Source organism: Vombatus ursinus, unplaced genomic scaffold, assembly GCF_900497805.2.
Source record: "Vombatus ursinus unplaced genomic scaffold, bare-nosed wombat genome assembly UNPS02014893.1, whole genome shotgun sequence".
In the NCBI taxonomy this organism is placed as follows: Eukaryota; Metazoa; Chordata; class Mammalia; order Diprotodontia; family Vombatidae; genus Vombatus; species Vombatus ursinus.
The window spans coordinates 5,752,333-5,768,298 of NW_020954671.1; the positions used below are offsets into that span (position 1 = coordinate 5,752,333).

General features: G+C 36.7%; 1 protein-coding gene across 1 annotated transcript in view; it reads left to right on the forward strand.

Annotated features, from left to right (window-relative positions):
* SLC38A6 (solute carrier family 38 member 6) overlaps nucleotides 1-15,966 on the forward strand; it is a 74,663-nt gene that overhangs the window by 386 nt on the left and 58,311 nt on the right. The window contains exons 2-7 of the mRNA XM_027842859.1: nucleotides 15-122; nucleotides 153-322; nucleotides 372-455; nucleotides 4,822-4,952; nucleotides 7,472-7,545; nucleotides 13,721-13,773. Of these exons, the coding sequence (XP_027698660.1) occupies nucleotides 15-122; nucleotides 153-322; nucleotides 372-455; nucleotides 4,822-4,952; nucleotides 7,472-7,545; nucleotides 13,721-13,773 (620 nt within the window). The remainder of the gene's footprint in view (nucleotides 1-14; nucleotides 123-152; nucleotides 323-371; nucleotides 456-4,821; nucleotides 4,953-7,471; nucleotides 7,546-13,720; nucleotides 13,774-15,966) is intronic.

Genomic DNA, 15,966 nt, shown 5'->3' on the forward strand with positions numbered 1-15,966 from the left:
CTCCGCAACGTGAGTGGCGGCGGGGAGGTGGGAAGAACTCTGCGTGGGGAAGAGTCAGCCCCCACCCCGGGCTTCTGACCCCCGCTCCCGGCGGGGCCCTGTGACAAGCCCTGGAGCCCCTGGTTCTTGCACGCACTGAGGGGCTCGCTAAGACTCCCTCCAGCCCCAGACCCCGGGACCCTGCCTCAGCTTGGCCAGGAGTGTCGCTAGTGGAAGGGAAGCCCCTTGGAGCTACCGCAGGTGGAAAGCGCTGCCCACCCCCAGTCAGGAAACTCCAGTGGCTCCCCATCCTTTCCCCCCAGCATCAAATAGAAAAGCCTCGGTTCGGCATTTAAAGCTTTTCACACCCTGACGCCTTCCTCCCCTCCAAGTACTCAGCGATCCGGGGACACTTCACCAGCCGCCCCCACCCCCAATTCCTGGCATTCTGTCTCTCCTGGCTTTCCCGACTTAAGGTCCCAGCAAAAATGCCACCTTCTGAAAGATGGTCTTCCTGACACCCCTTTCCCCCCAGTCCTTAATCATAGTGCCTTCCCTCTGAGACTGCCCCGACTTTAGCGTGTTAGGTCTTTGCATTTTCTCTCCCCCGTTTAGACCCCAGACTCTCTGAGAGCAGGACTTCTTTTTTTACTTTCTTTGCTTGGCATGTAGTAGGCGATTTAATAAATGTTTGTTGATTTGATTAGTAAATTCCACATCACTAGAGGCAGGCCTTAAAACAGATTTTGCAATGACTCCCTCCACACTCACACAAATACTTTGATCCAGTGACACCTGCCTCCAAGCTGTTCCAGGAGCTAGATACTCCATCTTTCTGCTCAAGGCATTCTCTCTGGCTCTTTCCCATGCCTGGAATGCTCTATGTCCTCCACTCCAACTACTGACCTCCCTGGCTTCCTTTAAGTCCCAACGAAAATCTCACCTTCTACAGGAAACCTTCTCCAACTCCTCTTAATTCCAGTGCTTTTCCTCTTTTAATTATTTCCTATTTATCCTATATATAGCTTGCTTTTTATATATTTGTCTGCATGTTGTCTCCTCTAGATTGTAAGCTCCATGAGGGAGGGGACCGTCTTTTGCCTTTTTTGTATTCCCAGTGCTTAGCACAGTGCTTGGTATATAGTAGGTGTTTAATAAATATTTTCGATTAATTGATGTTGTAAAGGTCATCCTTGTTCAGGTTCATATCAGTCTAGATCTGGGGCAGCTAGGTTGCACAGTGGATAGACCAACGGCCCTGGAGTCAGGAGGTCCTGAGTTCAAATGTGGCCTCAGACACATAACACTCACTACCAGTGTGACTCTGGGCAAGTCACTTAACTCCAATTGCCTCACCAAAAAAAAAAACAAAACCAAAATCAAAAAAACCCAAACACATTAGTCTAGGTCAGAGGTTCATAACCTAGGATTCAGGAGATGATCTTGGAAGGGGAAAAGAAAACATATCTTTATGTCAGTATGATTGGTTTTCTTTATAGATCTTTGTATCTTATTTTATGCATTTAAAATTTTGAGATGATGTCCATAGGCTTCACTATACTGCCAAAAGGTCTATGACACAGAACAGGTTATATCCTCCAGATCAGATAGTCTTCCATTTTTTTTTTTTGTAACTCAGAAGTTCTCTAATGATAATAGTTGTTTAAACAAGCCTAGAAACTTCTCCATTCTAAATTGGGGCGATGAGGTGGGGTATTAAGTGAGTGTTTAGTCCTGGAATTATTAAATGAGAAAGGCACTGAATCAGGAATGAGGAACCAGAAGTAGCTATGTCACCTTGGACAAGTTATTTTTACCGCTTTGGGTTCCAGTTTCCATATCTGTAAAATGAGGGCATTGGATTAGATTGCCTACAAGATATCTTTCAGCTTTAAAGTTTGATCCTGTTCCATTTAATTCATTCTCAGTCCCAAAGTTACAGGGCCAGGGTTATAAGTATTTGACAATGCTATCTAAATAGAATTGAGAAAGGTGGGATCATTGTGATTTGGAATTGGGACTCTAGGAATGTTGAAAGACCATCTAAACTAGAGGCCACCTCAGACTAGTTGTGTGACTTAAAACTTGGATGTGGGGGAGTCATATGAGAGAAAAGGAGTGAGCCAGGGTTTTTTTCTGGAACAAATCTGTAGCAGAGTAGCGCTTTTAAGTGCACATTATGTGTCTAAACCCTGAGGATACAAAGAAAGGTAAAAGATAGTCCCTGCCGTCAAGAACCTCACAGTCTAAAAGGGGGAAGAGGATGGGGAGAAGTCAACCAGCAAACAAATAGATATGGACAAGCAATATGCAGAATAATAAGAAAATAAATAACAAAGGAAAGGTACTAGAATTAAGAGGGATTGAGAAAGGCTTCCTGTAGAAGGTGGAATTTTTGCTGGGACTTGAAGGAAGTCAGGAAGTGGAAAGGAATGTCTCAGGCATAGGGGACAGCCGGAGAGAATGCCTGAAGCTGTGAGATGGAGGGTCTTGTTCCTAGAACAGCCAGAAAGACAGAGGGGAAGTGAACAAGGAAAGTGACCTAGAATAGCAGCACCAAGGTTAGACAAAACAAACCTTTCTTTTTCAGCAACTCAGAAATATGGATAGTTTATACTCCATTGCAAAATAAAGGCTTTTGCTACTTTAGGTGGAATATTTGTAGTACTAAAAGGGAAGCTGGGGGCTGGATGAGATGACCAGGCCTAGGGTTCTGTGATTCATTGTTATGTTACTGTTTCTATCATGTTCCTGTTTCCATTTCCAGAGAAGTATGCCTCTTAAAGTAATATCATGAGATACTTCTTTTTCCAGCTGACTTGTATATTATGGCTTGGGGAGTTCTTATGTAATAATATTAGTAGCTCATATTTATATATCACTTGATATTTTGCAAAATGCTTTTCTCAAAACAACTGAGGTAAGTGGAATAAGTAATGTTATATTCATTTTAACAGATGAGAACACTGAGGCTAGGAGAGATAAATTAGCTTGCCCATCTGTAGTCACACAACAGCAGGCAATGGAAGTAGGGCTCAAACTCAAGTCTTCTCCACAGTTCAGCGCTGTTACAGGTTCACACACTTGGATGCAGGCACACATATGAGACAGGCAGGGCGCGGAAATAGTTTATCAGTAGACTTCAAATCTGTCCATTCTCCAAAAAAAGAAAATCTTTATGGAAACATTAACAGTTCTCAGATCCTAAAGTTTAGGATAAAGACATTGCCATGTCATCTGACTTCATGTCTTCATATCAAGTCATTGCAGAAAAAGTTATATTTAACTTCTGTATATTCTGTACCACTGGAATGTGACCTACATTCTGTTTTCATGGATGCCCAGATTCTAAAGTTTAGGATAAAGACATTGCCATGTCATCTGACTTCATGGATGCTCAGATCCTAAAGTTTAGGATAAAGACATTGCCATGTCATCTGACTTCAGTCTTCATATCAAGTCATTGCAAAAAAAGTTATATTTAACTTCTGGGGATTTATTACCCAAACCCTTTTTGGGAGAAAACTCTCTCAAGTTGGCCTGTACCAGATTTGAAGAACTGAAATTGTTTGATTCTCTTAACTATCTTCCCTTAGATTTACTTGGGTTTTGGGTTCCAAGTCGCAACTAAAATCTCACCTTCTACAGGAAACCTTCTCCAACTCCTCTTTATTCCAAGATAATATTAGCAATTATTTCTAGCATATCCTATGGTAAATAAGGTGGACTTAGTTGTTTTTAAACATGGATTATATTGATTTTTTTTTTGTTTCTCTGAGATACTTATTGCCTTTGTGCCACTGGAATGTGACCTACATTCCGTTTTCATGAATGCCCTCAAAATGGTTTGCCTAAAACCAATTCTCCTGAAGCAGCTGGTAATCTGATGATTCTGGAACAGTACCACCAGCAACCTGCCAGGATCGGAAGCCAAGGATCTTCCCTTTCCCCAGCCCAACGTTGATTACATATTTTCTACTAGACATTGAATACCCCTTTTCAGCTAATGCTGAACCCCTCATATCTACCTTTTTTAAATGTTGCCCAAAGCCTCGATCTACTCTGATCCTTGGACACACTACCCTTTTTCCAAGAGTCATTGGTCAGGGAATATCTGCCATACCACTTTGCCTGCCAAACATTTAGTTCCACTTGGCTTTTCCATCTGCCATGAAACGGAACACTCCTTTATGTGTTGTCTTATCCAGTTGGAATGTGAACTTCTTGAGAGCAGAGACTGTCTTGCTTTTTCTATTTATATCCTCAATGCTTAGAACAGTGCTTGGCACATAGTAAGTACTTACTAAATACTTTTTTATTTATCCATCCTTCAGAATTGGGGAGAAGAAAACAAACAACAAAACCAGTATACATTTGGTGAGCTGGTACCAATAAATAATTTGTTTTGAAGCAAATTGGTTTTAGGTGACTGTCCTCCATCTCCTACCACAAAGACTCTCAGGACCCCCAGTAACTAAAAGAATACTCAGAGCCGTACTCCTGGAGCTACACTGGGTCATTAGTCCAAGGGGTTGGGATATAGGGAGAAGCAGGGAAATGCAACCACTTTCACATGGTCATATCTGGCAGGATAGAATTGGTGCATCTTGAGAGACTGGGATAAACAGTTTCAATATTGTTGAAATTTTTATCAATACAGCAGTGTCCACAGAAGAGAAAATATATATTCTTTTTCATATTTTTACCAAGTACCATAATATCCTTTTCAATTTGGGGAAAATATTTGGAAGAATAAATTAGGATATCTGTACAAATAGTTCCTTGGATAGATTTGACTTTCAGTCAGTTAATACTTAAACTGTTAAATTTTTTTGCTTATAGGGGCCTCAAAGTGACGAAGGCTCAGGAGTTTCTTTTAGTTTCTCAGTGTTTAACTTAATGAATGCCATCATGGGAAGTAGCATCCTTGGTCTAGCCTACATTATGGCCAATACAGGTATTATTGTATTTAGGTAAGTGTTCTTTTACTTGGTCCTATTGTCATTAATAATTATAGGTTCATTTATATGACTGTCAGATAACTAGCCAAAATAAAGTAAAGAGACTTGGCCATTGCCCTGATTTTATTTTAGGAGTGCTGCCTGCATTTGAGGATAGGCTATATGAGGATCAATATGGTCTTTATGTTACTTCTTTATATATGTAACAAAATCCTCTTAATTAAACATTACTTTTTACCTTAGAAATTTTTTATTTAACTCCTTCCACTGCTGCAGATTGAAATAAATTTCTTTTATTCCTCAGTAGGTTTTTTTGAGCTACTTATGAAAAAAGTTATGCTTTAATGGCTAACCCTGTGGTTAATGAGACTCTTCTAAATTAGCTGTGTTAACACTCAAACAAAAATCATATAATCTAAGCCTGTTACTCCAAACCTTTTCAGATTATCAGAACCTGCTTGACATTAAACTCTGCTGGCATAGCCTTCAAGAGCTCAGAATCACCTCCACAAATGGAACTTTAGTGGAAAAGTTCATTATTAATTAATGGAATCTGATTTAAAACAGTTACTTATCTACAGAAAAAAAAAGTTTTACCCTCTAGCTTGTATCTTAATCCAATGACTAATATAAAAATCCTAATGAAAAAAGTTCATCCCTCTCATACCTTTTAAGTATTGATTCACTGTGTGTCATTATAGTCAAAGTGAACAAAGGTTTATCAGTTATTCAGATTACTTATCAATTGGAAAAGGAACGCTAAGTATATAATCTTATTCTTCTCTTTACTAGTTTTTTCTCTGTAATCCTTTCCCCTGACAATCTCATAGACTTCACTTTTGAAAACCATTCAGTTAGTCTTCATTATAGAGGCTTTGCCTAAAGAAACAAATATTAATAGTTGCTCAGTCATGAATTTAAAACAAAGCATTGGAAATGTAGTTCTATTCCATTTAAGAATTTTTTTTTTGTCTACCTCCTATAATTTTTAGGGAAATTAATTTGCGCCAATTGCCCAATTTTCTTAATTTTATGTTTTCATAAGAGACCAAATAGTTTTCATTATTTTGAATCAAGAATATTATAAACCATACTTTAGACAAAACATAGTAAATAGAATCTAGGTTTCATACATTTTATTTTATCAGGTTGAACACCAGATGTATCTTTAGTTTGGCCTCATACATATATGAGAAACAGCATGTATTAGTGAATAGAATGTCAGCACTGGAGTTAGGAAGACCCAGATTGAAGACTTATTTCAGACACATACGAGTTGTGTGACTGTAGGTAAATCACTTAACCCTTTGGTGCCCTAGAGAGTTCTTTAAGACTATATTATAGATGAGTGATTGATCTGCTTTGATGGAAGGAGTTTCTGTGCTGCTTAGTTTCCCACATTGATAAAATCACAGCTCTTGGCCATATGTGTTTGTGTGTGTGATGTAGGTAAAAATTTCGAATATAATATAATATTGAATATTTAAATGATTTGGAAAATGATTAATAAAAGTTCATATGTTCTTCAAGTCATTAAAAACTTTATGAGAGCTGTAAATTGTTATGTCATATTAATTCTATATAAAACTTGACCATCCCCACCCCACTCTATTTTTATGACTTATTAACATTGATGTTTACCACAAGGTCAAGGATTAAGTAGGACGCAAAGCTTCTTCCATACCTTTCCTGGTTATCTTTTGGACACAGTAGGGTGCTCCTTGGCAGCTCCCTGAGAAGAGCTCTCAGGGCAGTAGTGTCTCATTTTTTAGTGAGTAGTTATGGGATCTGAGGGTTTTATATTCCCAAGGGAATTGTGCATATGGTACTTTTCATTGCCTGCATCTTAGTCCTTAGAAAGAAACAGTATGTATAATTGATTGACATTTTAGATTGTAATATTGTGAGTCTTTGAAGAAGACCTGATTTGTAGGTTAAATTTAATACAAGTACAGTCAAAATATGGTCCTCATCTATAAGTAGAAAGCCCTGAGGGAGGTATAATTCATGGAATTTTAGAACTACAAAATTTAGTATGCTTTCAAATATTCAGTCCATCTTCTCCCCCACCTCACAGAATTCCTCTCTTCCTTTAAGACGTATCTCAGGCACCACCTTTTGTATGAAGCCTTTCCTAATTCCCTAGCTTTTAGTTCCCTCCCTCCAAAATTACTTTGTCTTTAACTACTTTGTATTTATTTGTATTTCTTCACTTTATTATACTAACTATACTTCCTTTTGTACTTGTTGCCTTCTCTATGAGAATGTAAACCTTTTGTGACCAAGGGTTGTTTCATTCTTTCTAGCTATATCCCCAGCAGATGGTAAGCCCCTTTTTTAAAGCTGGTTGATTGATTAGCACATAAATATAGTAAAATAGTGATATATACAAGGTCATTAGATTGATGTGACTAGTGTTCAACAAACCTGAGTAGTAAGTAAGGACATTCTTGAGGTAGGGATTTTTTTTTTTCTGTTGAAAGAGGGGACAAAAGTGAACTTGTTTAACCATGTGCTGTTTTATATTTTAGTGTCATGCTGCTGATAGTGGCTATTCTGGCTTCTTACTCAGTTCATCTTCTTCTTACTATGTGTATTCAGACAGGTAAGTAAAAAGATCGTATGTATTTTATAGAATAAAGCAGCCATTAAACTTGCCATTTGCTTACATACCTCAGGGACCTTAAAATACTTTGAGATGAATAGATATGACAGGACAGATGAATTGAGTTCTCTCAGAAGGCTAAGATGTACAGTTCTAATCTTGTAGAAAATACATTAAAACAATGATGCTGCTAGAAAGAGGAGAAAACTAGCATTCTTAGTTGTATTTCCAGTAAGTGTTACAATATCCTTTTCCATTTAGGGGATAACTAGCATCTAAACGAATGAAAATCACATAAATTATTTAGCCCTTGTGCGTCTGGTGAAAAAATAGGTCGGTATTTATGCTAACCTTCACTTCGTTGGCTAGCCATCCAGCAAACGAGTACCCTCGGGCATAGAGAGGGCTCCAGAGAGTGGGCAGGTCAATGCACATGTGTCATCATGGCATTCTTTGCTCATCATGGTCTATAACATCATCTTCATATACAGGAAAGGATGACTCAAAGTCTGATTTGCTTTATTTTTGAATTTAACTTTAAAAAAAAATCTAGACCTGTGATTTCAACAGTATGGGAACACCTAGGGTGGAGTCTCCCTTTTCTGATACAAATGAACAACTTCTGTAATTTATTATCTTACAAAATGGCTTGGAACACTGAAAGGTAAAGTGACTTGTTGTCAAGGTCACATAGCTATTTCATGTCAAAGGAAAGAACTGAACTTAGGTCTTCTTCACTGCAGACTGTGGTCTTCTATCCACTACACCAAGTTGCCTCTCATTTTTATTATTTTATATAAAGTAATTATTATTCCTTAGTTTTTGAGACTTTAGTAAAGGCTCTTTATCCTATATTCTTCCTATCTTGGATCTTAATTCTGGGAGACCAATTTAAAAAAAAAAGGTTTTAACCTATTGTAATTATTATGTATATTTTCCAGATTATGAATAAATAAATGCCTTGATTAAGCTAGATATTTCCTAGTTAAAATGTAAATTTCTCATCTACCCATACCAATCTATCTCTGATAATTCTGAAAATCTAATATCTGTCTATGTTGTTTTTCTTACTTTAGGGCATTATAAAGTAGAAGAAACCATTTTCTTTCCTTCTTAATTTCCTTTGCTCTCAATAACCTATTTGGGTTCTTCAACTGGCTTCTTCATGGTCCTGTACAGATACTACTGCTTCCTTCTTCTGTTGATTGAATTCCTTCAATCACTATAAAAATACTCTACTGAGGTAGGCTTCTTTTAATAATATCAGTGACATTTTAAAAACATGTACTTAATTGTATAAAAAGGTTTCTTGTATCAGAATTATAATACCCAGTTGTAACTCATCAGTCAGGCAAAGAATTATACAAACCTTTTGTAGGTAACCTCATCATAAATTTTCATGGGGATAGAAGTGTGGAGAATTTTTTTCTTCCCTATTTTTAGAAGCAAAGGGCTTCCTTCTGTGGCCAGGAACATACTCTTCAGGTTCTATATTGGACTCTGAGTCCCACGACATTTTTCTAGGTCCTGAGTAGTACATCATCTCTGCATTAATCTTGAGGTAGTGTTAGAATTGGTTGCTATGCAGGGTTCAGATTTTAGATGGAACAGTTTTATTTCAGAGCTCAGGATAAGCTCAGCTCCCTCTTTGCTGAACAAAGAAAACACATTTACCTCATGCACAAGGCAACATCTAGTAGGTAACTCAGTTAGCTTGTATCTCTTTTTAGGCATCTTTTGGTGCTGAGATAATTTTAAAGCCAGTAGAAAGAATGTTTCGTGCTTAAGAGTTGTATGCACTATAATGGGGGAGGCAGAATACAAATATATGTTTAAAAACAAGCAACAGAAATACAAAAATAATCTACAAGTGTACAGAACCTTATAAATGAGTGTTATATTGTTAGTGAAACTAGAAGTGGAACTGATCTGGAAACATAGTATGGATGAGGTAAGATTTGGGAGTTTTAAATGAGGGTAGGGGTAGGTTTTGGCTGAGAGAATTGAGATCATTGTTCAAGATGCAGGAAATGGCAAATTAAAAGAAAGGAAATGGAAAGTATGAGACATGATGGAGTGAAAGATCAGGGTACTTAAGTAAACTTTTTAAAGACTATAGTCAGAAATTTTAATTTTGATGTAAGAGGTTATAATCTAATAGAAACATAAATTTAGAGCTGGAAAGAACATTAGTGGTCCTCTAATATAACCTCTTCATTTTACATTTACATGAGAAATCAAATACATTTACATGAATTCTGGAGGAATTATGTGATTTGCCCAAAGTCATGCAGGTAACATATGTTAGACTGGGATTCAAATCCAGGCCCTCTTCCTTCATAGCTGCTGGTCTCCATTCTACTGAGAACCATCATAGGATTCCAAAACATTGCTCATAATGTCTCAGACATGGAAAAGTACCTTTAATTTTTTTTTTTTTTATTCTGGAGAAGTACTATGACAGTGAGTAAAAGACAGCAGGTTCAAAACCATTTTTGAGGAAGATGATTCTTATTACTGAGTAGAATAGAATGAAAGAGGAGAGGTTTGAGTCGGGGGGGTTTAGGAAGGTAGTCAATGGCTAATCTAAAGCTATGATGTTTAAGATAGCAAGAAGAATGTTATGGGATACAAGAAATACCAGGTAGCAAGGATTGGCAAGATTCAGCGATGAACTACATGGAAGAAATTGAGGATAGAAAGGAGTCATTGAGGACCTTAAGATTACCAGCTTGGATGATTGAGAAGATGGCAAAAAACAAAATGCTTTGAAAGCAATGAAAAATTGGTCAACAGGGAACATTTATTTAACATGTTTAAATCGTAAGGTATATACTATATAAGAATAGTAAGTGAGGTCTACAAAATAATGAGAAATCAGAGCTAGAGATCTTGAGGTTTTCCATATCTTTGGTAGTTGAAAATATGTTCAATAATTAGTTTGCTAAGGGAAGGGAACATAGGTGATGAAAAAAAAAAGAGAACCAGAAATCAAAAAAGAAGAAGTGGTCAGAGAGGTAAGAGGTAGTCTAGAAAGTAGAGTTTCCTGAAGGTGAAGTTTAAATATTTTTCAAAGATGAGCCAGTAACTGTGTCGAAAATGGTGGAGGTCAAGTGTTTGATGATGAGTTAGTGAATGAATTAACGACTTTAGATAATTGACCTTTATGGTCACCTTGCAACCGAAAGGAAATAAGATGAAAAGGTTGGAAAACATTACAAATAAAGAAATTCTGAAATAATAAGGGATCATTCCATGCGGCCAACTTTCTGAGGCTTGAACTATATTTAACTAACTTATGTTCTTCAGCCTAGATCCAAAGATAATATTGCTGCTGCTGAGAAGCTTGAGCTTTGTATTTCACCCGAGATTTATTAATTGTCCTTTTTCATTGAAGGAAAAATGCAGAGTAGACAGTAACTAGATGGAAATATTCCACATGTTCATGAGAAGCAGCTTTCTAAACTGTTCCTGTGAAGACTTAACTTTTTGCCAGACCAAAATAGCCATGCCATATGCCTCAATGGCACACTAAATAAGATTTTCTCTCCTGTTTATTTGATTAAGATTTACAGACTTTCAGTCTCCTCAAAACACGACATTGATTTCTCTAATATAAAATATATGTATATATATAAAAGGTTTCTGAAAATAGATTCCTCTCACATGCTGATGATTGCTTCCAGTTATTTATTTAACATGGGTTGTGCCAGGTACTGCTAACATGAATTCCTGTAAAAGATGGAAGTAATTCCATCTTTCAGATTGTTTCTGTACCGTAGGATATGCAATTAGAGAGGATAATCATTCCTTGTATTATTTTGATGTTTCTCAATGTGCTTGTTTCTTTGTAAGTCAGCTTTAACAATGGCAGCCATATGGAGGAAGGAGAGGGACAAGAAGAAACAAATGCCTAACAGCAAAAAGACAAGCAAAAATTCCAGTAAATAGACATGGAAAGTAAAAACTTTATTTAATCAAGTAACATTTTGGGGTGTGGATGAGGTGGAAGTTTGAGGTTTTTAGCAATTAAGTAACAGGATTTTAAAAAGAGTATCAACATCATATATATTGAATAAATGAGGATAGTTCATTTAAATTGTTGAAGATTATGAAGCATAAACGTTATTATTCTTATCTCAGATGTGGAAAAGTGCCCATAATTTTTGCACTTCTGTAGTCTTGTGACATGACAGTATGTAATCACTACACAGATATTCTAACTGGAAATTCAGGATTCACAACTGAGAACAGTGTTTCACTCTGTTTGAGAACTTAGTATACTCAGTGATCTTTTTTGTTGATCTCAAAATTGAGTTACCTCACAGGATCACAGAATTTTAGAGGTAGAAGGTCTTTTATAGATCATCTAGTACAGTCTTCTGATTTATGATGAGATGAGAACCTGAATCCTAGAATGGGTGAATTCACTTGCCCCTAGATTACACAGCTAGTAAGATGTCAGGGCCATCGCTATTAAAGATATTTTGACATGTTGTAGTTAATGATCTTCTTAGCCTTGAGAGGACAAGAAATAAATACATTGAGAAGCTTATAGAGTTGGAACTGCAACACATATCTCTTTTCTTCAAGTCTAGTACTGTTTATACCACAGTGTACTTCAGACTAAATTATTCACAAATTACTAGAGAAAACAATAGTTATTGCTACAGTGTGCCCTATCCAGTATCTTTTGAAATTATATTGGAATTTTCATAGAGAAAATAAGTACATAGTTACAACATTTCTAGAAGTGATCAATTTTGTTTACTATTGCTAGAGAAGTAAAAGTTATTTAATTTTTAGGTGGAAAAACAAATTAATGATGTTCATTTTATGTAATTAAATTATGGCTTGGTACCTTTTAATGAAGACACTTACTTTTCCTTTTACTAATGATAAATGTTTGTTTAGTGATACTATTTAAAAATAACCAAACCATGCATAAGTTTTTAGAAAAGTTTGTCTAAATGACTTAGATATTTACTGACTGGCTGTAAAACTGGTACTTTGGAAGCAGTTCCTAGTATTTCTAAAGTACAGAAGATAGAAAAACAAAAATGAAATAGCCCCTACCTTCAACGACCTTACATTCTAATGGCATGGTATGGTGGGATACACCACTTTTAATGTAAGGTAATTTGAAGGTGGAGAAAGTATTAACATCTTGGGAAGGTCTCAGAGGAGATTTAGAACTAGAAAAGACCATAGAGATTGTTTAGTCCAACCCCCTCATTTTATGTATGAGGAAATTGAGGCACAGGGCTTCTGAAAAATGCTCCAGTTTTCTTTCCACTATACCACACTGCCTCCCTCATTTTAATTAAAAAAAATATTTTTGTAGTTTTGTGAAGTGCTTGAAAGAATGTATAATGAAAGGCTTACAAAATAAACAACTTAAGGGAATTATTTTCCTGTAATAAGAATTTTGGAAAGCCTGCACTCAGAACCTTCACTTATAGACCAGTATGACAGCAGCATTATTGTGCTATGTGAAAGAAAGTACATTATTATTATTATACTGAGTGATCTGGAAAAAAAAATCAGTAAGACCTTGTTTATTTGACTCAACCTCTTCATGTGTTTATTTTCCAAGGCCCATTTCCTGTATAAGTTTACATAGTGAAAATATTATAGTAGATTTTGCAGCCTTAGAGATCTGTGGTCACTTGTCACAGTTATCCCTTTTTAAATTACTGTAGTGTAGTTAATTGACCAGACTTTTCCCACAGTAGCTAGTGTTACTTCTTAGTTACCTTTCTTGGAATGATAGCTTAATTGACAAGATTTTAAGGCAACCTCTGAGGTATAATGTCTGTTTAGGCTCCAGTTTTATAAGACCATCCAAAACCTTTACAGTTTGAAGTTCTGGATCAAGAAGTACTAGTAAATGGATTATATTTTTTCAAATTCAACAAAATTTAATTGTAGGATGTCAGAAAACTTTCTTGCATACAGTTCACAAATCAGACAACTCCTCTTACTTTCTGTATGGAAGGTCACAAAACATGTCTCTGTAAGAACTATTCTGTTTGATTGATTCCATGAAAATTATGATATTATTTGCTTATGATAATAAATAAATTTTTGATAAGACAATATCAAATCTACCAAATATTCTTATTTTTTTAATGTAGGTATTAAAAATTATCATTGTTCTTTTTTCTTCTGGCAGCTGTCACATCTTATGAAGACCTTGGTCTTTTTGCATTTGGATCACTTGGAAAGGTAACTTTTTTTTTCTCTGTTGACCAAGCCAGAACTAGATAATATTTTCCTCTTTTTCTAATAAAAGAGAATGATGAATGAAAAGCAGTCCATTAGGAAGATATAAAAAATTAGGAGAATAACAGGAAGTACAAGGGCAGCAGAACAAGAATAAAAGGGAAGACTGTATTAACTAAAGGAAAAAAATTACATAAATGACTGGTCTGGTAACTGCTATTTATGTTCCAAGTAAAGGTTGTAGTTCTTCCTAGAAGATAAGGTGAGGGGATTCAGGGAATGCCTTTCTATACTCCAGGTTATTAGGGGAAATGAAATATTCCTTTAAAAAAAAAGGAAGCAGTTCTTCCGTGGGGGGTGAGAGTGAGAATCTGAAGTGAAGGAGGGATAGCTTGATTCTTATTGGGAGGTTGGAGAGTGAAAAAATGTCACACATAAGATAGGGAAGATAGGGAAATGGACAAGTATAAACTTCTAGCTTAAAAACAAATTTGAGTCTTTTCCAGAAGAGGAGGAAACTGGATGATCTGAGGAATAAGTAGTCCTCCAAGGAATGATGTAAAAGAGCTATAGCAAGGTATCATGTGACAGGTCACCAGTTAAAAGTTAGAAGAAGAAAGGAAAAATAATGGTAGTTAGTGACTTCCTTGCTCAGAGATACTGAGGTAGGTGATTACCAAGCTGATAATAATAGATAGGTTCATCATCTTCCCAAGGCCTATATCTAAGATATTACACAGAATCCCAGGACCTTCACTGAATACCTGTGAGACTTTAACCAGTCTCTTAACCTCTCTGAGTCTGTTTCCTCCTTTATAAAATGAGAGGTTTGAACTTAATGGCCTCTGAGGTACTGTTCAGCTCTACATTTATGATCCTAAGAAGTACACATTTATAAAGACCTATTGAAATGTGTGACTACTACCCAATTTTGGTGGTCCGTGTGGGCAGAAATGATACTGCCAGAGGGAGCATAGACAGTACTGGCAAAGATTACAGAGTCTTGGACAAGAAAGTGAAGGGCATGGGTATGAGTTGTGTTTTCCTCAATGCTTCCTGCTGAAGGAAACAATTGATTCTTATTTTGTTTTTTACTTTTTTTTCTGCAAAGGAGAATGACCGTTACACCAGAACTAACCGAATAAAAATTACTACTAAGATTTGTAAGGAGAGCACCTCGTTGGTATTGATGAATTCAAGTCACCTGGCCCAGATGAACTGCATCTTAGGGCACTGATAGAACTGACAGATCTGATTGCTAAGCCAACATTAGTGGTATTTGAAAGGTGATGAGTATGACCTTTATGGAAATAGGAGAGGTACCACAAGACTAGAGAAGGACAGATGTCTTGATTTTCAGAAAAGGGAAGAGATTAGAATCTACAGGCTTTAGACCTGTGAGCTTGACTTTGATTCCTGGGAAAACTCTACAGGGGTGGGGAACTTGCAGCCTTGAGGCCACCTGTGGCCTTCTAGGTCCTCAAGTGCATCCCTTTGACTGAATCCAAACTTCACAGAACAAATGCCCTTAATAAAAGGATTTGAGGAGGCAGTAGCAGCTAGGAGGACTAGGAAAGGCCGCTTCTTGTGCTTCAGCCAAATCTCGAAGCAAATGACAAACCCTGAAGTATTTTGGTAAAAAAAAAATGGAGGCAGGAAAACTTGATTTTGTTGGCAGTCTATTTTTTACCACCTGGACAGAAAGAAAAAAATTAGAAGAAAAGATCATAAGCCTGTTGCAGAGGCATGAGATAGGAGTGACTGACAATTTTAATTATCCAAACGTCTGCTTGATCTCTCTGTTTGCAAAACATGGAGGGGCCAACAAGGGGACAGTCTGCATTGGATATCTTAACAACAGGAAGGTTGCTGGAGTAGAGATGATGGGTAAACATTGAAAAGAAGAAACCACTTCCTTCTTTGGGTATATGAAAGAGGAGAAGAAAGGTATATTCTGACATATACCTTAGATTTGAGAAGAGTAGATTTCAGAGGAAGGATAGATGGAATTTCATGGATTAAAATTATGCAGGCGAAATAAGCCCAGGAGAGATGGAAAACATTCAAGGATGAAATTCCAAAGACATACAGGGAAGCAGTTCCAACAATGAGGAAAAATGAGAGCTGCCTGAAAAAGACCAGTGACAGTCAGCTAGCATTTATGTGCTATTATGTGCCAGGCTCCGTACTAAAAAA